This window comes from Ambystoma mexicanum, chromosome 10 (genome assembly GCF_040938575.1).
Source record: "Ambystoma mexicanum isolate Mex_15411 chromosome 10, UKY_AmexF1_1, whole genome shotgun sequence".
NCBI lineage: Eukaryota > Metazoa > Chordata > Amphibia > Caudata > Ambystomatidae > Ambystoma > Ambystoma mexicanum.
Window position 1 is genome coordinate 1,363,943,611 of NC_090932.1, and position 25,019 is coordinate 1,363,968,629.

Consider the following 25,019-nt stretch of genomic DNA (forward strand, 5'->3'; position numbering starts at 1 on the left):
CAGGGTTAGTATAAGCCTCTGGTCATCTCAAGGCTTCCTCAGCCTCTCGAAGGATGGAGGTCAGGAATCCAGCCATCTGTATTGCTCTCCCCAGAGTGCACGGAAAAACATAAATCACCAATGCAATTACAGAGCAAATACTTTGAACGCAGACAGACGCAATAACTCACAACCACACACTCTTAGAAGATAATCAGCTCTTATACGGCTATTTATTCAAAACTTAGAAGAACATAGAAATAACTCACAGAAGTAATATAGACATGAATCACAAATGAAGCAAAGAATTCAAAAGCAAATACATCACCGTGAGCGTAACAGGATTCCTCATCTCGTCCAGAAGAGGCTGGAAGACACCGGGAACAGCCAGGCCGAGAGCACCACAGCTCACAGGAGTGCCGGACGTAAGCGTCCTTCTCCGGCTGATGTCTCTCCTGACCACCTCTGGGTGCTATTAGTACCTTGGTCCATGCCGGTAAAATACTGGCACCGCCTTGGTGGAAAGGGGAATTACAACCCTATTCCAAGGTTGGTGGGGCGGTAATTCCCCCTTCCCCCATTGCCCTTCCCCATTCCCATTTTTGCCCCATAGGGCTCTATGGGAATGGGGAAGGTGCTAATTACGGTACCGCAAATTGCGGTACCGTAATTAGCTCCCTGGTCCCTTAGCGGGTTGGTTTTTAACGCCTGCAAAAAGCAGGCGTTAAATTCCCCAACCCGCAAAGGGACCTCATAGTAAGGCGGTAAGGGTTTACCGGTACCGGTAAAATACCGGTACCAGTAAACCCTTACCGCCTACCGTGTAATGAGGCCCATAGTGCACTTGTTGCACTACATGTATGTCATCGACATACATTTTCTATCAAGGGCCCAGCCAATTGGTCTAAACGGATGTGCTCTAATTTAAAGTATGATCAGCGAATCTCATCTTATACAACAGTCCACTGTGGCAGAGGAACAGTTCATTATTATGAACGTTCTTGCAAAGGATAGCCAACAATTTCAGATGCTAGTTGCATTTGCCGATCAATACACATCCATGACTTATGTATTATCCCAATCAATGTCCGACATAAATATAAATGGCTTTTACGGCGCCTAATCCCTTCAGCAATGTCCTCATGTCGTACTTTTTCTTATTCCGGCTCTTCCCATATAGAAAGTGGGAGTTGTTTTTGGAAGGCAGCGAGGAGGAAAACACTGGTGTTGAAACCATTGATTTTCCGATAGCAAACTAGGAAATTATATTTCAGCAGCGCTCCATAAATTGGAGCGCTGCATTGCAATAATTTCTTTTATTGATTCATATTGCACAGAAAGTCAAACTTCCGAGACTGAAAAATAATCCTCTACCAGACAATTCGTGTTCTCTTCATGGGGCTTTCCTGATGAAATAATTCCCTTCCCATTCAGAGAGAATAACGCAGTTGTTCCCTATGTTTCTGGAGTTTACTGCTAGTGAATGGGCCACCTAGTTAAGTAGATTTTTAGCCATAAATGCCCAGATGCATCTTCAATATTGTTTGGTACAATTATTATTATTATTATTATTTATTTATTTATTGTATTTATTCAATTTAGACTTTTTACAAATGCATATATACCGATCAAACATTTCAATATTTTCAATCACAATTATAGTGATTATAAATACATATATCTCATAGCCATATTATTAGCAATATACCAATTATAGTTTATCTTTTGATATTAAAAACTCAATAACATTCATTCAATTATAATCGCAAATAGTTTTGTTAAAAATACATTGATTCATCCAATGCGTTGTTATACCGATTTAATACATAGCTAAAAAGCAGTAAAACAAATGCAGAGAGGTAGGTAAGCACTAACAGAAATATATGATAATATACGAATGTTGCATTAAAAGATGAAGAAATGCTATACAATATAGTAGTCATCGATAACTAAGTGCAAATAAACAGTATGCCCACTCCAGTCTGTCTTCCAGTGGATAATTGGCCTCTCCACTATATAGTTATTCAAAGACTTAATTGTTTTTCAATTTGCAAACATAGACTATAAAGTGCTTTATATAGAGACACTGACCCAGAGATTAAACAGTAGTTCCAGAAGTCGCTGAACCTTATCGAGTCGTAATCGCATTTTAGGCCTTTATAAGTGCACATATCAAAGGATCCTAGTTTCACACACTCTGTAAACACGTGTTTAACAGTCTCCGGAATGTGCAGTAATTTACAGATTAGACAATATCTAATTTCTGGGGTCAATTTCAGTTGGGGTCCGAGAACGGTAAGCAGGAGCAGCTGGTTTATGTGTAATCGCAGGATTAGCGCCCTGGATGACATATGGCCGAGGTCGCTTAAACTCATGTATCACATTTGATACGAATTTGTAATTCTTAAGTTTGGATATGTAGTCGTAGTTGCAGTCGCATAGATTGTATTTTCTCTTAAAGGATGCCTAAAATCATCTCCGCCTGTCTCAGAAACTGGTCCCAGGGGGCAGTCCTGCCAGCTGACTTCTCACACATACCAGTACAGTAGGCCCCATGCACGCAATGTGTACTGTAAAAACAGGAGTGGATAAAGAAAAAGACTACATAATAAACAAGTAACACTGCAAAGCTTCACCAGTGTGTATTTCTTATTTCCTGCACCCATAATTTTACAGTGTATACAAAAACAGGCCATCTCGGGAGGATAGCTTAGGGGCAATGTGCTCCCCTTGGAAGCAAGACAACACGGAGCAACAAAGGTTCGATCCCCGGGTCTGCACCTAGAAACCCCTGAGTATTAAGCGCGTGATAAATATCCTATCATATCACATCATTATCATATCATAGAGTGAAAAGTAAAATAATTACTGAATACCAAATAATTGCCACAAGTGTAAACTGTTGAATATGGAAGAAATCAAAAATAACAATGCTGGGGAGAATCACATCCTGGGACCCAGTTGATTTCTATTATTGAGGCTTACACCAGTTTCAAACCATCGTCCAAGTCTATCACAGGTGCAAAAAGGCAGTCTTTCAACCCTACAGTTACTGCTGCTACAGAGAGGGACCGGCATATGAACACGTATGTGCTTGAATGTACGCCTACATCATGCTCTTTTCCCCCTCACAGCACACTTGTGGCCAGCTCGTGATGATGCAGATGCTTCCATTTACATTGAATATCAAGGAGATACCCAGTGGTGAAAGGATTAACAGCAACATGAAAGGCAATGTATGACCAGTATTGATAATACTTTGGGGTGAAACTAGAATTGAAATCTGTGGACAAGGTGGACAATTTGGGTGATATAAGGAAGTCGAATTAACAAAGCTTGGTGATAGGCGCTTTAGGTGTATATACTTTGCATTGCATTAACTGCACTTGTAATCATGTACTGAGACCAGGCACAAAGTCATGCTTATATGCACATATATGTAGCAGACATGCACTTGGGGGTCTGCTATTGTCTTGTGTAAGTTGTATTGTGTCATAACTGCCTATTTTTGAAAAATCACAAAATCACCAATCTTCCAGAATTGCCTATACGGATAGCACATGGCCAGACCCTACTCCACCCCTGTGCAGGGTGAATGGGTTGGGTTGGTAAAATGTCACTGTCGCCAGTACACCCCAGACTGGTATGTTGACCTTGGGCCAAAGTTTCAGCCCACCAACTGTTGTGGGGCTGGAGCCAACAATCGCAAAATTGACAGTCTTCCAAAACCAACTATACTTATAGCACAGTGCCCCGCTGTGTGCAGGGCAAATGGGTGGGGTTGGTAAGATTTCAATATCGCCAGTACAACCTAGACTGGTATGCCGATATTGGGTCAAACTTTCAGCCCACAAACTGTAATGGGGCTAGAGCCAACCACGAACATACAAACACATTTGCACTGGGGAAAGCAAAGTGAAGCTTGCCTTATACTGAGCTAGCCATTATGTTGGCTGAAATGCACATTACAGGATTCTGCTAAGGATCAAAAGGAAGATAATGAACATCCTAATTTTCTCAGGAAAAGTAGATTGCAAATGGCTCACATAAACCTGCTCTCTTTTTTTGACGAATCATTGTGGTATAGTCACAAAGGATATATTTATGAAAATAAGATAATAATATAGCAGCTAGTAACCTATTATCCATCCTCTGTCATGACCATCATTCCATTCAAGGGCTACATATCAATCACTGCCATGGATTCAGTATTCAAATTAAATGCAAAATGTAAAAAGGTACAAATTCGTGACGGATAAAATACCAATACAAAAACATAAAAATATATTATTTTCAAAGCTATGACAAAGGGAATGACAGTTCTGGTATTTTAGTTGAGTGATGGGTGTCTATTTTGACTAATAATTTGTTTTTACTTTATGCTGTTTTCTGATAGTGCTTAAAGGGATGGTCTAGTAAAATTTTTTATTTAAAAAATAGACAGGCCACATAAAAAAAAATACTAGCATCCTCCGTTTTAAAACTTCCTATGTAAAATTTTGAGCTATTCAAGCTCAAAATTCGAAAAAGCAAGCACAGGGGCGCCGCCATTTTGTGAAATGGAGGCCCTCCTGTGCTGGCTTTTGCTTTTGCGGCACTAATGAAGGAAAAGCCAGCCAGCTGTAGTAAACAAAGTCTACCGCTGGGTGGCTTTCCCTTCATTAGTGCCGGGACTCAGAGGACGCGGACCGGAGACCAGAGCAGGAAAGCTGCAGCTGAATCTCGGTAAGTGCTATTTATTTTTTTTACAAAAAATAAGCACTAGCTGCGCTTTTTTTTCTAGGTTTTCCGGGCTGGAGGAGCCCGGAAAACTTAGAAATAAAACCGCAGCTTTAAAAACGTTGTATTTATGTTAGCGGTCGCTTTTGAAGTGACCGCAAACATAAATAGAACGTTATTGTGTTGGAAAACGCTGCGGTTTTAAAACCGCAGTATTTTCCAACACAACCGCGTTGTGTCTGCCTGAATCTGCTTTTCCATTTGGGGCTCTCGGGCTCACGGGGAGCCCGAGAGCCCCAAATGGAAAAGCAGATTCAGGCAGACACAACGCGGCATTGCGGAAAACAACCGCGTTGTGTCTGCCTGAATCTGCTTTCCCATTTGGGGCTCTCGGGCTCCCCACGGGGAGCCCGAGAGCCCCAAATGGGAAATCAGCTGCAGGTAGAAACACTACGCGGCATGTAAACATAACCGCGTGTGTTTCTGCCTGCTGTGGCTTTCACTTTGGGTCTCCGGTGCTCCCCTCCGAGCCGGAGGAGCCTGAGAAACTTAGAACGAAAAACCGCAGCGTTTTCCAACACAATAACGTTGTATTTATGTTTGCGGTCGCTTCAAAAGCGACCGCAAACATAAATACAACGTTTTTCAAGCTGCGGTTTTATTTCTAAGTTCTCCGGGCTCCTCCAGCCCGGAAAACTTAGAAAAAAACCGCAGCTAGTGCTTATTTTTTGTAAAAAAAATAAATAGCACTTACCGAGATTCAGCTGCAGCTTTCCTGCTCTGGTCTCCGGTCCGCGTCCTCCGAGTCCCGGCACTAATGAAGGGAAAGCCACCCAGCGGTAGACTTTGTTTACTACAGCTGGCTGGCTTTTCCTTCATTAGTGCCGCAAAAGCAAAAGCCAGCACAGGAGGGCCTCCATTTCACAAAATGGCGGCGCCCCTGTGCTTGCTTTTTCGAATTTTGAGCTTGAATAGCTCAAAATTTTACATAGGAAGTTTTAAAATGGAGGATGCTAGTATATTTTTTTTATGTGGCCTATCTATTTTTTAAATAAACATTTTTACTAGACCATCCCTTTAAGGCCTTACTAAGTGCTTTCTGTTGATGCATTTTACATGAAAGTACAATAGGCAGTTTCAGTTAACAAGCCACACTTCAGAGCACCACCTCGTAGTCATCCGTGGAAAGTCTCCTCCAGGTCAGAGCCACAGAGCAATGCACTATAGGTATGCACATATTAAATCAAAAGCTTGAATGTGTGCTCTGAAAACATCTCTCTTCATTAGAAATAGGAAAAAGAAGTTACTAGCAGTGTCTGACTTCCACCAGGATTGAACTGTTCAAAAACAAAAATTTAGTTGTCAAACTTGTAGCTCCTCACACATATAATTGTGTGTGTATCTGGCATTTCCGGTTTAATTTACTGTTAAGTAATATACTGCAATATTTTCTCATTGTTCTTTATACAATGAGTAACATGTACATTGAGATTTCCAGACACTCTACAGAGAAGATAATTACATATTATCTGTATTGTCCTTTCATTCACTTTTCAATCTTTGCTAGGATGTTAGTATGTGCATGGTTATAAGTGTATAGGGTTTTCAAGTAATAAATGTACTTTTTAAAGTTATATCTTGATTTACCATATTTTTGTTCCGACAAATGTTCTCCAGCTCCACATGAATATTCTCTAACTCCATGCTTAAGATCTTCTGGGACTTTAGGGACTCTGCATATCTGCCTTCACTTTCCTCCAGCTTTGAAAAAATCAGACACATCAATTAGGGTAAATTACACAGTAAGGATATTGGACTACTGTTACAATTATTCTGGCAACACCTTTTTATTTAAATCCCCTGACAGAGGCCAAAGCTCACAACTTACAATTTTTTTTTCACAATTTGAAATAGATGTTCTTGTCCCAACCATACATCCAAGAACAACTTACAATAAATGAGCAAAATGGATGTCAAACATGAAGACAAACCGACTTGATTATTCAATCTTTTAATTAATATATAACATGTCATGAGTAACAATATATGGGTAACATGTATGTAATATGGATGGGGGAGCAAATTAATACATTCAGTAAATATTTGTTGAGCAATATCACAGAGGCAGCAACAGCGCCTATGTAGTTATGCTTAGTTTAAGCTGACTTAGGATGCTCATAACCGGGGTGTCTATTTAAATTATGTAACAGGGTTTGTCCCAGCTATTGCTTGAAAACCGCACATTTAGCAGATGGGCATGGTTGTTCAGGAGAGATTGCATGTGGGCACAACATTGTGGGGATGGTTGCAGCAATGGGTGTGTGACAAATGGCCAGTGGTCTTTGTCCAGTGTGTGGGGAGGAAGGATGTTTATGCTGGGGCAGCTGATGAATGGCTTGCATGCTTGTGGTCCTTCATGCCCCCACATCCCCTCCCCAGGTGGCAATCGCCTTGTGGGGGTGAGGGTGGTGGCTTACTCTATGGCACTGACATGGCTCTATGGGGCACTGCTGCACAGTCATCAGGGCTGTGCTGTGGTGTAGAGTGATTGGCTAGCTGAACCCATGTCAGTGTAGAGGGACGTGTACTTCCATGTGGCTTGTTTGCCATGCCAACAAGGGGCAGGCTAACTGAGCACGCAACGTGCTGGTGAGACTGCCGCACGGTGTTGTGGATGCTCATGCACCACAATCCTGCTAGCACAGGGTGTACGTGCAGGAGTGTGTTGTGCATGGTCCTTGAAAAGGTCACTTCCCACCCTTTCCCACTGCTATACTGCTCAGGGGTGGCCTTGGTGCCCTGGCCCATGGATGCTGTGGAGGGTGGCTGATGTGCCACCCTATCACTTCATCGTGTTTGCATGCTCACCTTCTGTTTCTGCTGACATGTGTACCTGTCCACTGAGGAATCTTATGCTATGCTGTCATTTGTGCATGTACTTGTACTGGGGGGGTTTGACTCACCTACTGGCTCCTGTCTGCTGGCACCCGCCTCTGCACCTCTGACTCCCTCTATTTCCACCATGTCCAGGACTGTGCTGCACTTTTCCTCCCAGGCCGTGAGGACCAGTGTTTCCACTGTGCCTCCTCCAGTCGCCAGGGACTCCTGGTGGTGTTAGGACAGCAGTCCACGTACCCTGACCTTCTGGTCATTCCACCGCTTCTGGTAGTGCTCTCTGTCATGGGGTACAATCACCACATCAGTCCCCTTCTGACTGAGGGCATGCCAGATGGCTGTCCTGCGCTGTCAAGTACTCTTATGCTGCATACTGCCATATAGTTAATTGCATTGGGCAATAACCTTGTCAGTGAGGACCACCAGCTCACCCTCACTCAACTTGGGTTTTCTGAGATGAATTTCAGGCACATTGCCACTGGTCCTCTCCTGAGACATTCTGGCATGTTTCCAGGTCCGTGTGGCTGCAGGAAGTTGAGATATTGGATGGACTGTGTTATTAAAGATGGTTGTCGCAATGCTTCGCATTCCGGTGATTACACAATTTCCGCCAGCGCTAATAGTACTGGGATCAGCAGCGGTAGCTTATGAGCGCTGATATTTCAGCAGTAACCCTTATTTCGGTGCAGTTTCCACTGGGTGATTATAGAGTCGGCCGCACGTTCACACCAGGTTGTGATGCAGTGCTTATTCCGCTGCTCGACCCAACGGTAACGCAATTTCCGATGAGTGGAAATTGTGCCGGATTACCTCCTAACTTGTGATGCGGCCCTGATAGATGTTGATGAATTGCTATGACAGTGTAGACTGTAGCATACCATGACCCACCTTGGTGCTCTTTTGCCATTTATTAGATAAACAGACTTACACAACACATTATTTCATGAATTCCTTTCAGCAATTTAGTTTATTTGAATCATTGTCAGGATGCCGGCATGGTACTTTCAGCTTGAAAGGTTGTTAGAAACTGATCGCCGAACAACGCGACAGGCAGATATACACTGTAGTCTCAGACACACGAGTACACAGAAAACGAAACGCTAAGAAAGACACTTGTGACCGTGCAACAGCAGTGAAAGACTACACCGGCTATACCTATTGAGAAGTAGACGTGTATCGACATTTAACTATAATGCTGTAGGAGGCTGTTTCAACACAGCATACAAGACATAACTGAGAGTGACCATGCAGTGAAATGAACAGGTGAGAAATCCCAGAGGGTGCCGTAGGAAATAAACACAGAACCCATCCATTGGAATCCACAGGACAAATCAGGAGAAGCTGATGAAAGAAAAATAACACTTCCATGTCGTATTGAACATAGGAGTCATACGAGACATAGATAGTCATTGCTCCTTGTTGCATAAGACAAATATACATTTTTCAAAGAAAGTAAGAACCTGAAGAAGTTCCAATGATCAGCTCTATAGCCAAAGAGGAACAAAACATGTAGGACAGGCTAAGACTTTTATTTTTAATGACATAGGGATTTACTATATGAGATTAGATTTGTAATACTTTATATTTGTATATTTCACATCGCACTTTAATGACTGAATGAGAATGAATGAATTTTGTACAATAACCAACAAAAAGGTATGTTAGATAGACATTTGATATCTTGCATATTGCAACAATTGATGTCTTAAATGCAATGTAATTAAGGTGCTGGAACAATTGGGATAATAGCGGAATTTTCATTCACTCTCTGCGGTTAGTGTAGACCTTAGACACATGATATTTAACAAAGTGTATTTATTGAATAAACTGATGCAACACTTACAAAGGAAATGCATTTATTGTCCCTGACACATGGGATATTTTTTTTCGTAAAATAGTATATACCAGGGGTACCCATGTGTCCTTTCTTCCCCTTGGGTCTCTATTTTCTGTATAGTTTACTTTCAGCTTTAAGTCATTAAAGCAGGTTTATATGTCATAATCAAGTGTGTTATATCAGTTATATGCCAGTTATGTGATTTGTATAAATTCTATATTGTGCACGATTTTAAAAATATTGCTTTTTATTTGCAAGAGGACATGCAATGATAGATAACAATCAACATTGATGGATCGGAAGCTTTGAAACAACCGTTCCTAACCAATGGGAATGACTCTGGGTAGGATTACATTCGATTTGTTTAGGCCTGAATGTATCAGTACAGAAGAGGGCAAACCCTTATGTGAATCAATCTTCCCGTTCCTTTGCTGTATCATGGGGTGGCCGTACCTCTCCTTCCTTTCCTCTGGAATACGGTGTTCCCCAAGGTTCCGTACTTGGTCCTTTCCTATTCTCTCTTTACACTTCCCTCATTGCCCCTGTTATCTCCTCGTTTGGCATCTCCCACCATTTCTATGCTGACGACACCCAACTCTTTCTCTCTTTCTCCTCCTTCTCAACTGACCTTCACCTAAAACTCTCTTCCTGCCTGACTGCCATTAAGAACTGGATGTCCTCCCGCTTTCTCTCTCTTAACACTGATAAAAGTGAAGTCCTTTTCTTCCCCTCCAACTCTCTTGCCCCTCCCGCTCCTCCCCTTTTCATTCATTTTCATCCCTCCAATCTCCCCATCTCTTCCCAAGCTCGTAATTTAGGCATTCTCTTTGACTCCTCTCTTTCCTTCTCCCAGCACATTTCACTCACCTCTCGCACTTGTCGATACCACCTCTTCAATATTCGCAAAATCCGTCCCTCTCTCACTTTCCAAGCTACCAAACTCCTAATCTCCTCTGTCATCTTTTCTTTCCTCTTCTATTGCTCCTCTCTTCTCTTTGGACTACCAGCATCTCATCTTGCCCCCCTTAAATCCATCTACCACTCTGCTGTTCGCACCCTTTGTCTCCTCATCTCCCGTGACTCCATCTCTACCTCGCTCTCTTACCTTGGCTGGCTACCATTTCACTCACAGCTAAAATTTTACTTTGTCTGCCTTGTCTTTAAATCCCTCCATGGTCTTGCTCCTCCATATCTCTCCTCCCTTCTCTCCTTCTACTCCCCCTCCCGTTCCCTTCGCTCTGCTGACCACTTCCTTCTCACTGTACCTCCACCCCCCTGTGCTTCCTCCCGTTTCCACTCTTTCCAACTCCTTGCACCCCTACACTGGAACTCACTCCCTCTCACTATCCGCTCCTCTACGTCCTTCCCCTCTTTCTGCACTTCCCTTAAATCCCTCCTTCTCCATTCTCCTCCCTGAAACCTCCCCCTCTACCCTGTCTGCTTCCCCCTCCCCCCTCTTTCTTCCCCTTGATTTTCCTCTCCCCTCTCCTACCCTGCTCTCTCTCTCTTCAATTTCCCTCTTCTAACTCTCCACCACGCCCTCCCCCACCCGCCTGATCCCACTCCCTATTCCCTCTCCCCTTCAGTCAATTGCTCTTGTCACTGTTTTATCGAATGATTCATGATATAATTTTGCTTCATCTGTTACATTGTTGATGTTATTATGTATAATGTTGTTCCACTGTACAGCGCCTTGGTGTAAAGTGCTCTATAAATCAATAAATCAATCAATCAACAGCGCCTCCAAAGGAAGTAGAGCAGCCAAATGCCAGACCGTAGCCAGTCTGCAAGGAAACACAAGCAGCTTCAGAAATGTGCTGGTGCTGTCGAGCCTAGACTGATGAATAAATCCTATGTGTATAAGACCACATGTCAGTCAAGCTGAGGGTCTGAAACTCGAGATGTCAATCAATAGAAAACGTTTTCAACGTTATTTTATTGCAGAGTTACCAGCAAATTGAGGTCACCTGAGACACATTGCTCAAGTACCGTACTTGCCTTTAACAAGCCTTTGCCTCCTGGTCCTTTACTAAAATTGCATTAATCCATTGACAATGTGGGCATCTAATCTCAAATAGGTGGCACTGATTACTGAGCATGAAATATGTTGGAATAACAGAGAACACTGCATTAAAAAATGGGAAACTTATTTTGTATCTGCCGCACTTTATCAAAGTCAGGAAACCATTATGAAGATTGAGGTGGTTCCATTTCTTTATAACAAATACTTAAATAACGAAATTTTTTTCAGTGAAAGAAAAATAATGAAAAATGTGAATACAGAGTTAACATTGGAGACCGCACCAGTAAAACCTTGACAGCATATGTTATAAAGCCACATTGAATACCAGCCAGGAATCCTTAGCTGATGCGCTGGGGTTATTATTATTTATTATTAGAGTATTTATTGAAAGAAGACCTACCTTCGGGAAGCAACGGAGTACTGTACAATCACAGGGGGAAGAACACAGTAAGGTAAGCAAAGAAAAAGTGAGTGGGGAGCTAACAGAGTATGTAAGGGGGGAATTGGCAGCAAGATATCTACAGGTAACCAGGGGAGGAGACAATGGGGAGCAGATCACCAAGGCTCATGAATGATGGGGAGTGCAGGGTGTGTGGACCTAGGTGTTGGGCAGTAGCCATTCCTTGAAGAGGAAGGTCTTGATCTGTTCCCTGAACCGTAGAAGTGAGGGGCAAGCCTGATGTTGATGGGGCAGAGTCTTGAAACATAAACAGAGAAGGCATGTCTTCTGATTATTTCCTTCCTGCCCCTTCAGAGATCAATTCTGCACATATCCGTACTTGTGGTGGATCACGGACCTCCAAAGATGCTGAGTTTCTCAGTGAGATAGCTTGGGGACTTAAGGGGCACAGACAGGTAGATGATGCAACAGCAATTGAAGATAATACACGCTTGCAGCGTGAGCCAGTGTAGTTCAATGAGGGCCAGGGTGATGTGGTTGAGTTTGCAGAGTCCTTTAGTGAGTCTTGCTGCAGCATTCAGGACACATCTCAGAGGTGCTCAGGTAGTCGCCAGAAGGACTTCCAAGAGGGCATTGCCACCATCCAGGTGAGATAGGATGCAGGCTTAGACAGCAGATCTGAAGTTTTTTTCAGGGATATAGGGCTTGTTTTTACGCATGAGAGAAAGTTGGTACTAAGCCGTTTGTGTCTTCCTTGCTATTTGCTGTTTGAACGTGAGTTGTCTGCTTATGTTGAACCTAAAGGACTTGGCACAGGTGGCCATCTGGGGTATGAAGACCTTGAGGTTCATAGCAGAGAGCCAGGTCTGGATATCAGGGTGTTCTGTGTTTTGGTCAGCTTTAGGAATTCTGTCATGGAGTGGTTGAGATTCAGGTAAGCTGTGGACATTCGGGACTGGATCAATGTGAGGCAGGCCTTGAGTCTGTGGATATCTTCGATGAGGATATCTTGAGGCCGATCTATGTGTCAGCTGCGTATTGGTGGATGTGGATGTTGTGTCGAGCGAGTAGGGATCTGAGTGGATCCATGTAAAGATTCCCAATGACCCTAAAAACAGAACAAATCCTCCCTCTATTAAAGAAACCCACCCTGGATCCTGACAACCTAGGTGACTATCACCCCATCACCCATCTTCGCTTCTTAGGTAAGATCATCAGAAAACATCAAATATCTTCTCCAAACCTATCAATCCAGATTCAGACCCAGATGTAGCACAGGGACAGCAACCAAACAGGCGGTTGACGGTGCTCTCAACTTCCTTGACAACTGCCACCCGTGCCTCCTGGTTCTACTCGACCTCTCAGCCTCTTTCAACACAGTAGACCACCAGGCACTTATGGACACCATACAACAGCACATGGGGATCAGCAACCTTGTCCTACACTGGTTCAAGTCCTACCCCACCAACCCCAAGCAGTTTTTTCAGATGGACTCCTCTAGATCACCAATGCTACCCATCACCTGCGGAGTCCTGCAGGGTTCCATCCTCTCCCCAGTGATCTTCAATCTATACATGGAGCTGCTGGGAGCCCTCCTAGCCACACACAACATCCACATCCATCAATACGCTGATGACACACAGCTATACCTCAAGATGGACTCCATCAAGGACATCAATAGACTCAAAACCTGCCTCTTGCTGATCCATTCTTGGATATCCAGTGCATACATGAAGCTCAACACCTCCAAGATCGAATTCCAACTCCTCACCAACAAAACCAAACACCCAGACATACAGACCTGGCTATCAACCATGAACTCTGAGGGCTTCACACCCGATCTCAACTCCTGCACCAAGTCCCTCGGGTTCCACAACGAGAAACATCTCTCCTTCAAGACACACATAGCTAAGAAAACTCAGACAGCTTGGTATCAGCTCTCCATCCTGTGAAAAGTCAAGCCTTTCCTCCATCCGGAAAGGTTTAGATCCACCATTCAACCACTGGTCCTATCCCACATGAATGGGGCAATGCACTCCTCAAAGGCCTCCTGTCATCCTCACTTGTGCCCCTGAGAAGTGTCCTACAGGCAGGTGCATGCCTCATTAATGGTCTAAACAGATACAACCACATCACGCCGGCCCTCATTGACCTTCACCACTCCATGCATGCACAAATCACGATGCTGCATCATCTATAAGGCAGTCGCCTTCAAGTCACTCAGCTACCTCACAGAGAAACTCTGCATCTCAGGTGGACAGCACACCGCCAGAAGCCAGGACACGTGCAGACTTGAAATCTGCTACTGCAAAAAAGAAAGGACCAGAAAACAAGCCTTCTCTGCCTATGCCTCAAGACTATGGAACATCCTCCCTGTCGCCATCAGACTTGCCCCCATGCTCCTACAATTCAGAAAAGAACTCAAGACCCACCTCTTCAAGGAGTCTCTCCTCCTCAACACCTAGGCCATCATGTTGCATATGAGTCATATATAGGGGTAGCTGAACCAAGAATCAATGGTGTATTGTGGGCTATCTTAGTTGGGGGGAAGGAACTCACAATGTTAGCGTGGTCTCCCAATATATTGTTACATCACACAGCAGAGAGACAGAACACACATGTGTGTGTCACCTACCATGTAGCACTAGCGCAATTGAGTATGATTGTTAACGACCTAAAACAAATTATTTAGCAGGGATGATTAGCTGGGAGACGTATGCACAGAAGCTCCCCTAATTACATGCAAACCGACTGAGAAATCTGGCAAAGTCTCTGACCAGGAGAACAATTCTACTAGATGAAGAAAAAAGGAATGTACCATTGCAACATCAGAAGATGCAAAACATGACAACACTTATGCACCAGATTTTCCAAACAACCAAACAATCCAGTTACAAGGGACAAACAACTGCAGAGCATCCATTGTTGGATACCTGCAAAAAGTGCTTGCAAGGAATGTATGTGCGTGAGTTCTGCAAAGAGCTGCATGAAAGGATACTTCATTGCACACCACAAAACAAAAACACCCGGGGGTCGATACTTCACACAGCATGGGCACTCATTGCAGGATATAACAGTGATGGTTTTAAAAGGTAGCCTCTCAAATATAACACACAAAAGAACTTGGGGGCTCATGTACCTGAAGATGCTTGACTTAAAAGACAGCCGTCTGAACATAGATATAGGTTTTATGACACACTGTGGCCAACTTTGAGTCCAGGACCAGCAATGCAATCACATCAAACAAATTCAGATGACAACCCTCCACTAATGTTTTGTTTTTCACCAACAGCTGTAATGCACGAGGGACACAGGACACTGATGACATCTAATATGTACATTGAGGCACACTGAGGTAACATCGGAGACTGAACAAGTTACACATTGAGAGCATATTTGGTAGCGAGACATCATATACCTGCCAGGAAACCTTAGAAGCTGCACTGGAATCATTACAATGTCTGGGTGCTACAAAGAGGCTGCAAACTATATTTTTAGACTCTCTGTGGTGAAAATTCAAAAATGACCGTGTTTCCCAATTATGTTTTTTCCAGCCTCTCACTTCAATACGCCTTGCATAACATCAGTAATTTTAGGAAACTACCGGACCATCTGAAAGCTGCCTGGGCCTAACCTCACACTTACATGTGAAAATGATGTGTTTTTTTCTCATTTATTTGTTTGTTAAATGCAACTGTCAGAATGTGCACTGTTTCAAACTGTTATGTGTTTCCTACTTGCAGGCGTTTCATGCCCTATGTGACAAGACACCAATTACAGACCCACATTCCATGCATACTGCTCCTCCAGCCAAAGACGATGAACATGTTCCTTTTTTCACTACATTTTGGGAAAGATCTGTGATGCGGGTTTAGCCTTGCTAATCATTTCACTGTGCAACAGCTTATGAGGAAGTAGGTGGGACCTCGAAAGCTCATGCTTTGTTCCATATCTGCATAGTATGTTCAGTGGATGTATACAAATTGACCTTTTCACAATTGACCTCAGGAGAATTGACCTAATTTAAAAGGTCAATTAGGACATATATGCGGGGGAAACACCCTTCAAACCCCGACCCAATGAAAACCCCCCACAGTCCCCCACCCAATCCCCTTATATTATTTATAATCCATAACCAACTCAATACATATATAAAATAACTAAAATAATATAAAGGTCAATTGTGCAGAAGGTCAATTAGGACCACTATAATTAGGTCAATTAGGGCAAAATGTCAATTTGGGTAATACCTGTTCAGTTAGTCCAACAAAAGGTATCAAAACCTGCATCTTGTATGAGGCTCATAAAGAAATGGTCTCAGCATGTACACCCCTTACTTATCAAAATAGCCCTCTCATGATCCTTTACAGTCTTCCTTTCTGATAGTTTTGGTCACATGTACTATTCGTTAATTAACTTTGTTTCCACTTCTTCTGGACTTTTTCAAGTTTTCGGAAGTTTTCTTTTGTCATGATGCCCAAAACTGAAAAGAAAATTCAAAATGTCTCCTTATAGCAATAGCATGGAGTGAAAATAAAGCCTATCTAGTCCTTAGTCAACAAATCACTTCGAAAACAAGCGTGGGCCGCATTACTAAACAAGTGTTGGCCTCATTAAAGATGTTCCTAATGTGTGGCAGGTGAAGCATAAACTTACTGTGCCTGATGAGTCTTGGGGATGGGCTTCCTCGTTACCCCTAATGTTATTTTCCTGAGTGCAGACAGGCACCCCACAGCTAGTTTTCGTGAGTGACGAGTACCCCTGATTCAGTGTTAAAATGGCATCTCTGCTCTTTCCCTAATGTCAGCATTTGTGTCACTCCTGTCGAATTATCCTCAATGCTCTGAGAAGTATCTCAGTATCACGCATAGGACCCCCCTTTTCCCATTCCAATTTGAGCCCATAGGTATGCCAAGCATAAGCTTTAATTCCAGGGTATGAAAATGCCAATGAAACTTCAAACTAGTAATAGCTGTGTGCATGGTTGGTAAGAATGTGCATAGGCAATAGGCCTTGTCTCATCTGCATGACTCGCGTCTGGGTGCAAATGAGGCAACGCGTCCTCAGGATTGCACATCAGCAACTTCAGAGGGTGCACAGAACAGGCTGGGGGATAGAGTTCAGAGAGATGGGAATGGAAGAGTGGAAAAGAGTGGAGGGTGAGGAAAGCGTAGCGAGGAGTCTAAAGGAAAACTGTGGTGCAAAGAGAGAGGAATCAGGAAAAAGACAGAAATAGATGGAAAGAGAGACGAGAGGGGGTGAGACCAGAATCATGAAGAAAAGTGAGGAGTGAACAGTGAAATGATGTGAGTGGAAATAGACGAGTGAGGGGTTTAGAAGGAGAGATGATACACATAATAACCATGTGTGTGAATAAATGAGTTTTTTAATCATGAGGCGGCAAATGGATCTGTCTCTAACAAAGATCAAAGATCTCAATGGTAATAAGGGTCTGATGAACTAGCTGCTGCCACTCCCCCGGCCCCAAAAACACGCCCTGTCACTTTCTGCAAAAGTAACTTCAAAACTGTCAAACGTTTTGTTAGGCATGGACAGTCGAAGACATCATGGTAACATCACAGTACCCACCTCGGAATGGAAGGACCCGACGGGAACTGAGCTTCATAAGCATAACAACCACATTGTAAGTTGCAGGTGGGAGGCATAGCTTTCTTCTAAAATCGCCCATAACCCGTAAGTACACTGAGCAATCTTGAATGTCCCAAAGCAGGTTCATCTAGTTTACGCAAGATGCAAATGCTCTGCCTTACATAAACAAGTGAAACGTATTTGGGTTTGTAAACTATGTGTGTCTTTTCCAGAAACAAATAATTGCGAGGTGGCAGACATTGGCATGCCCGACGGGCACACCCACAGCCTTTTCTGTAATACAAGGAATGGTCAAAAATGCAACAATGCTCCAGCATAGGGCGCATCAATAAGTACATGGTGCACCTGCCCTGGGCAGACTGGTACAGGACTATGTTATCTTCTCTACTTGCCCAAAATCTCTAGCCCTTATTTACACCGACGTCTCTGCTAAAGAGTATTTGTGTTGACTTTTAGCTCCCCTTTGACCTCCTTTCTTTGCCGTGAAAGGCAAAATCGGTGCCATTTGCTTCCAGAATATTTTTCTCTGAGCAGATAATTACTGTCCCATTGAAACTTGTAGTTATGGCGCCCACAAACATAACAACACTCTTTAAGGGTCAATAGCTGCTGGATTGGATAATTACTTTAAAGGCTCTAAAGGTATTATATGCCTTATTCATTCAATGTGTGGCCTCGTGTTGGTGCCATACACTCTATGGGGTCATTCCGAGTTGGGCGGTAGCCATGGTGCTATTAGCACCACGGCTGCCTCCCAAACCGGGTCCGGGTCTGGGTCTGGGTCCGGGTCCGGTCTGGTTCAATGGGGACTTACTGGGTCATTCCGACCCTGGAGCACCCGGTAAATCCCTGTTCAACCAACCATTCCCCATTCCCATTTGAGCCCCCATTGGGCTCAATGGGAATAGGGAAGGCGCTAATAACAGGCCCGCGAATAGCAAGCCCGTTATTAGCGCCCTGGTCCCTTAGCGGGACCCGTAAAGGACGTGTGGTTAGACCACACGCCCTTTACGGTTCCTGCTAAAGGACATCAGAATTGGGTGGTAAAGGATTACCAGCACCGGTCTCCTTACCAGTACCCGGTATCCCTTACCGCCCAACTCGGAATGAGGCCCTATCTCTCCTAAACTGTACCACTAGTTTCTATCCACCGACTGTTTACACGGGCACTGAGGATGGTCTGTAGGTGCAGGGTCATTCTGGAACAACTCATGGTAAAGGACGACGGCATGCCTCAGAGCCTAAGTCTGGAGCAGATGTTTAATTTGATAGGTTTTGGTCAATGACCTTAAGCATACTTTGGAACTGGCCCTAGATTTCAGGGTCACACAGCTAGAAGGGCAAAGGAAACGTATGTAAGCTGAGCCAAATGGCTGGTAACCAGCCCGAGGTGGGAGAGTGTGGGTTGTAAATCATACCAGCGGTACCTACAATATGAGGGAATTCAAGCAGTTCAGAATGGGACACCTCACAACACCACAGTTCATAGGCAGGATGATGAGCCTTCCTCATGTACATAGATTGTGTGTTTACAGCTAGGACTGAAGAATTTGAGCAGTAGGTGTGGCGATTTGAAGAAAGGGAGTGTAAGACCAGTCGAAATAATATGCAATGTATATGCTCTTCACATTAAAAAATAGGCATGCTTTTTTATCTTACTGACAGCAACATATGTCAAGTCTTAGGATATTTAAGGCTAGCTGAATAGCAAACCTCTTTTCTTCCTATTAGCAATTCTGTGATAGGCGGTGCCCAGAGAACATATCTAAGGGATGAGAGATTGGTTAGGTGGCCTCAGTGCTAACTTGTGGAAGCACTAGCAGCAGGAATGCTTGGCTGGTTCTGGATCTTGACATCAGGCCCCATAGATATTCTGGGCCAGATTCTCTCAAAATAATTTGAGCAAGTGATATGATGTGCTTAGGATCAGGCCCATGTTTAGATGTGCTCATTCAGATGCCATTTCCACCCCTTTGCACATCCACAAATGTCACGGGGCCCACCTTTTTTAAAGTGCATCCTGAATTCACAAACGGAAATCACCTTTAAATAGGTGGGAAGGAGGGTCACCCCCCTCCGCCTGTTGAAGCAGGTGCAGGAAGAGGCACAAATCATGACAGGGTTATTTCTGTCCCTGCCGTGATTTTTTCTGTTAGTGTGACTGGCATGGTTTAAACTGCGTCTGTCACATTTGCATTTCCGTTGCACAAACAGGGTTGGGAATGTTTTCTCTGACCATGTCAGACCCTTCCAGGGCCCGTCTCTGTGAAATGTACTGCCAGCAACTGCATGGTTGCCATGAACCTGTCCTACATTAGCGTTGGGAGGGCCACTGTCCAGCCCCTGCTGAAATGCGCAGATCATTTTTGAGAATAAGGTGACCTGCTCATTTCTGAAGGTAGTGCGCAATTTCTGAGCTCCTTTCATTTGCGCAACATTTTTTAGAATCTGGCCCTCTGAGTTTCAATGCCAAAAATTAATATTACCCCATGCCTTGGTCATTGACCAATCGTATTTTGCAGTATGATGGCATGCAGGCTGAACTGTATTTTATTTTTCCCATGGCTTTCACACTGATTTCTGAACACCCTTGGATGTTGAGCCTGTACGAAGATAAAAAGCTACAGTGCTATAATGTTTTAACTTTTATGTTAAAATGTCTACTATTATTCCAGTGTTCAGCCCCTTCCAAATTCATTTTCTGGCCATGGCTTTTTAGCCGAGTGTTTGCATCTGGAAATGCGTCCTATTTTTTTTTTTTGTATTATGAATTCACTATATTTTAGGACCTTGGTCAAATAATATTCCTTGAACTGTGCAAGTGGTTTACCTTCGTGAAATTACCCCTTTTGTCCAGCATCTACAAATATTACACAGAGCTACATTAAGTAACTTTTGAGATTAGTTAACATTGAACGAAGACCTGCTGTTGGACCAATGATTAATTTAGGTTGCAATCATAGTTTAAATGTATCACTAAGATTTTAGGGTTGAAGGTTACTTTAGCATTTTTGTGGTTTTGGGTATTTTGGGGTATTTTGAACGCCACATGAACCTCGTTGTTCCTTCGATTTTGTTGCAGTGAACGGGACAGTTCATCAGTTTCACAGAAACAAACATGGTTTACAATGGGCCTCATTAGGACCCTGGCGTTAAGGGGTTAACGGCGCTGTAAAAGGTGTCGGCGCCGTTAAACCCTTAACGCCTTACTATGAGGTCCCTTTGCGGGACCCGACCTGACCTTAATGGTGGTGGTGATGTCTACACATTGGAATAACTGGTTCCTGTGTGGCAATCAGTTGTCTATGGGTATGAAGGAGAAACATGGGAGCATCTTATCCAGGAAGAGGCCAGAATGTGATGTATTACAGCACTTTGTTTCTAGTTAGCTGCTGATGGAATGTGTGATTGGGATAACGAGGTCTAGACCAGCCGTTAAAGTAGGGGCCCGCAAAGGGTCTCTCGAGGTAAGTACGGTACCGCAATTTACCGCCTTCCCCATTCCCATTATGCCCTATGGGGAAGGGTCATGGTGGTATGGGGAATTACCGCCCCGCCAACCTTGGAATGGGGTGGTAATTCCACATTCGCCATGGCGGACTCCGGCATCACATGGGGTAACACAAAAACAACGGTTTTATAGGAAAAATAGTATGCGAGGTGCATCAAATGTATGCTGCACCACTGGTGACTCATTTCACATCTAAAGGACATACTGCGGACCAATTCAAATGGACCATCATTGAAAAAGTCAGACCCCCCCGTAGAGGCGGCAACTACCACAATATACTTTTCAAAAGAGAACAGATGTGGATTTATAGACTTAAGACCTACTCAGAAGGTCTAAATGAACAAATCCAGTGGCACGAACTGGCAGTGTTGTCCTGAATCACCTATCTCACGCATAACATTAGTGCCTCGATGTCTCCATCCTTACTCCTCGAGACATAACATGAGTCCTATGAGACCTATACTCCTCATTGAGCCTAGGGCTCAGGAGCTATCCTGACCATACCACCCGGTCCTTTGTCCCCCCTCCACCCCCCCCTTTTCTCTCCCCCCTCCCCCCCTTTTCCCCCTCCCCCCCTTTTTCCTCCTCAACCCCCTGCTGCCACACAGTCCCCCCCTTTCCCTCTGCCCCCCCTTTCTTTTGTCCCCCGAAGCCATTATTTGTCCTCTTTTTATTCAATCAGTTAACCTAATTTTTCGTTCCTACACCCACCCCCCCCAGCTTTGCACCCGCAATCTCCTCCACCTTTCCCCCCCCCGTCCTTCCCCCCGAGTCTCTGCCATATGAGATCGGGCCTCAGCGCCCGATCTTTCGTTACCCAAGCGCGCTCTGCCACTCTATTGAGAGGCGTTCGGGCTTTTTTTCTGGCTCCGAACACTCGAGGCGTTTCCTAGAACCAGCCGCGTCACACCGACGCCACCGCCGCCTCAATTAGTATGAGCGCGCTGCTCGCTCCTTTTTATAGGCGATGGGCCCTTTTCTTGTAGAACGCCAGTTTCGAGCTGTACCAGCTCGATACAGCACACAGATCTTCCGGAGCCCAGCAGTTACAGCTTAATAGGTATGGCACATTCCTTAGACACCATGGCTTTATACTTTAAACCACACAGCCATGTTTTGAGCCCTTCCAACCTACAATTTGTGGTCTGCTTGTTTTCTTTCAGGCACATTTTCACCCAATTGTGCGGGTTTTTTTTTTTTTTTTTTCTTTTTGATCCTTCCTACCGGCATGATGCTTTAAACGAACCAGTGTCATCCCTCGCCTCCTAAACAGACCTTATGTTTAGAGATTTCGGCGAAGAGGTAGGTTCTTCCTACTTGCACCATTTTGGGACAGCTCCCCCTTCTTTGTGGACCACACAGAGGCTCACGCCCTTCATACTGTGTACTGCACTACTTCCCACACCAGCACTCTTGCTGACCCTCACTACCCAGGCAGTAGATAGCCTGTTACCCGGAGAGACTCGTTTGTTCACGGCCCCCCTCTCCATCACCTCCTTGTCCCCGTCTTCCTCCACACTTGGCGCTGAGACCCTACACAGGTGTTCAGGCACCTTTACCATTCCTGAAAACTTCTGACCGCTGCAGTTATTGTTGTTTAGACATGCTCTACTCTACGCATGACAAGCACCGCCCGTTATTCTGCACACTATTGGTGTTTGTTTTTCATCATTGTTTGATTGCCCCTTTCTCTCTTTCCCCCTCCCTTCTGTCTCCCTACAGGAGACACCAGCATCCCCTTGTTCAGCATGTACCTGAACATTTGGCAATTTTGCTTGCATTTCAAGTCACGGTCCTGAAGAAGATGGTTTGAATCTCCCATGCCATCGAAACCGGTCGACCTTTCTTGGTCATGAGGGCTCTTATGACCTACCCGTGATCTCTTCCACACCAACTTTAGAGATTGCATTCTTAAATAAATTGCTTACTGTAGCACACTCACCTTAACAGAGCGAGCTACACCACCCTTTTTACAAGAGACATTTTTTTAGCCCTACAGCCCTTAGGCTGGGTTTGTTTTTATTGCACCCTCCAGTGGTGTCTCCAGCAGCACTGCTTCACACTCTAACCACAATGTCCTACGGGAATCATTAAAGTTATACATTCTGGATGGAATATAAGCAGTTGACCTGTTTGGTAGGTTGTATCCACACATTTTAGCAGCCCCAAAATCTAATATACAGTTTGGTTGCATGCTGCCCAACCTGCTGAAGTCTACCACTTTTTAGATGTCCCTGTTGGACTTCTTGTGTCTGTTTGCAGACACCGCCACCAGTATAGAAGGTTGAGGGACAGTACTCTCCTCTATATCTTTTTAGTAGGCGATACATCACGCGTAACCCAGGGAGAGGCACCCCGTTAGGGTCAGGGTGTTCTTCCTTAGGGCTAGGTACGCCGAGCCAGGTGGCCCTCCTTTTCATGTAATTGAGTGTGAGCACTTCAACTCATTTATTTGTTTGGCATACATTTGATGCACCTCGAATACTATTTTTTCCTATAAAAGCGTTGTTTTTGTGTTCCCCCATGTGATCCCGTTAACGGTTAAAAGGACAAACACGGTTGTACCGTGCTTAGCTTTATAAGCTCTCCCTGTTGTTTCTGGATGGACTCCGGCATCAACCATGGTGCTAATAGCACCATGGTTTTCTGCCGGAGTCCTAATGAGGGCCAATATATGCATGATCACATGCTGTGAACATTAATTAGATAACTTGTTTTTACTTTAAAACAAACAAAAACGCTGGGGACACTGCACAGCCCCTCACTTTGATTCACTTTGGTTATTCAAGACTCAGTGTCTGAGATGTAAAATAATCAGCAGGCGAAGGCGCCCTCCAGTAAAGGTGTTTCACAGGCTTATGTTTCTCATTTTCATGCTTGAGCCTCTGGGTCACACGAGCCGCTTCCAATCTTGCCGCTGATGGAGTTTGAAACTAGAAATTGGCTGTATTTCGAAGTTCTTGCTATTAATTTAAAATAACTAAGCACTCTGAACCTACTTTTTTGTGGTTTCAGCGCAAGTAGAAGTGATTTTAAATCATTTTGAAAATGAATTTCTGGATATTTCCTGAGTGGCAGATTGGCGTACTTCCATTTCTCTGCTGCAATTCGGTGCAGTAATTTGCTGCGGATACCATTCAATTGCTGTGTCTCTTTTTGGTAGTCAGTGTCTGATTTGTCCGGGGCCATGGAGGTAGTTAAGATGATTCACTGAGACATGCAATCTTCTGTCATTTCAGGTCTTTCCTTTCCCAGTACATAATGTATCCAAAACAAAAAGGAATTGTGTAGAGAGAAGCTAATATAGCATACAAAGTAACTAGTAAATCTAAAGGCAAAACAGAGTGTATGAAATCCCAAGTGTTATGAGTTCCAGAGAGCACACAAGTGATGTATTCATTGAATTCAGAAGATCTTCTGCAGGGAGATTTACATGCCCAAGGGGTCAATGACGATGCCTCTGGTCTCCTTAGAAAACAGCCATCGGAGAACAGATTCCTAGTTAAGGAAATTGAAAATGCAGAGAATGTGCACTTCTGCTCTGAGCACAGAAATGCATGCTGGTGCTTTGAAAAGATTACATTTCTACTGCAGCCTGGAACATCGCAGAAAGAAAGGTTGTCAGACTTTCTTTGCAGGCTTTCAGGTGTGCCATCTGTTGCTTTGCTGGTTTAGTCAAAGTTTATTTTTCAAAGATCTCGAATTAAAAACAAAAAACAATCTTTCCCTTCTGGTACTTAGGAGCTATTTATATAGATAGTAAATAAAACAGTGGCTATATAAAAAGGGAAATCTATAGATATTAAGGGAAAGACAGAGAGAGAAAAAGAGAAAGAAAAGAGCTTAATAGCGACCTCTTTTTTGGCATTAGAATGTAAATTCCACTGTACATATATATGCTTCCCGAGTACTTAGCAGATAGCTCTTTGTAATGTCTGGGAATTTCCAATCTGCCCTTTTTCCTCATCTGCACAATCGCAGATGCTTGTTTTTATTCCTCATGAGATACAATGTATCTATGTGAGATAGAGATACTGAACGTGAG

General features: G+C 43.9%; 1 protein-coding gene across 1 annotated transcript in view; it reads right to left on the minus strand.

Moving 5' to 3' along the window:
* The window catches only part of MYO18B (myosin XVIIIB), a 1,784,667-nt gene that overhangs the window by 414,272 nt on the left and 1,345,376 nt on the right, over positions 1-25,019 (minus strand). The window contains exon 35 of the mRNA XM_069620271.1: positions 6,346-6,459. Within this exon, the coding sequence (XP_069476372.1) occupies positions 6,346-6,459 (114 nt within the window). The remainder of the gene's footprint in view (positions 1-6,345; positions 6,460-25,019) is intronic.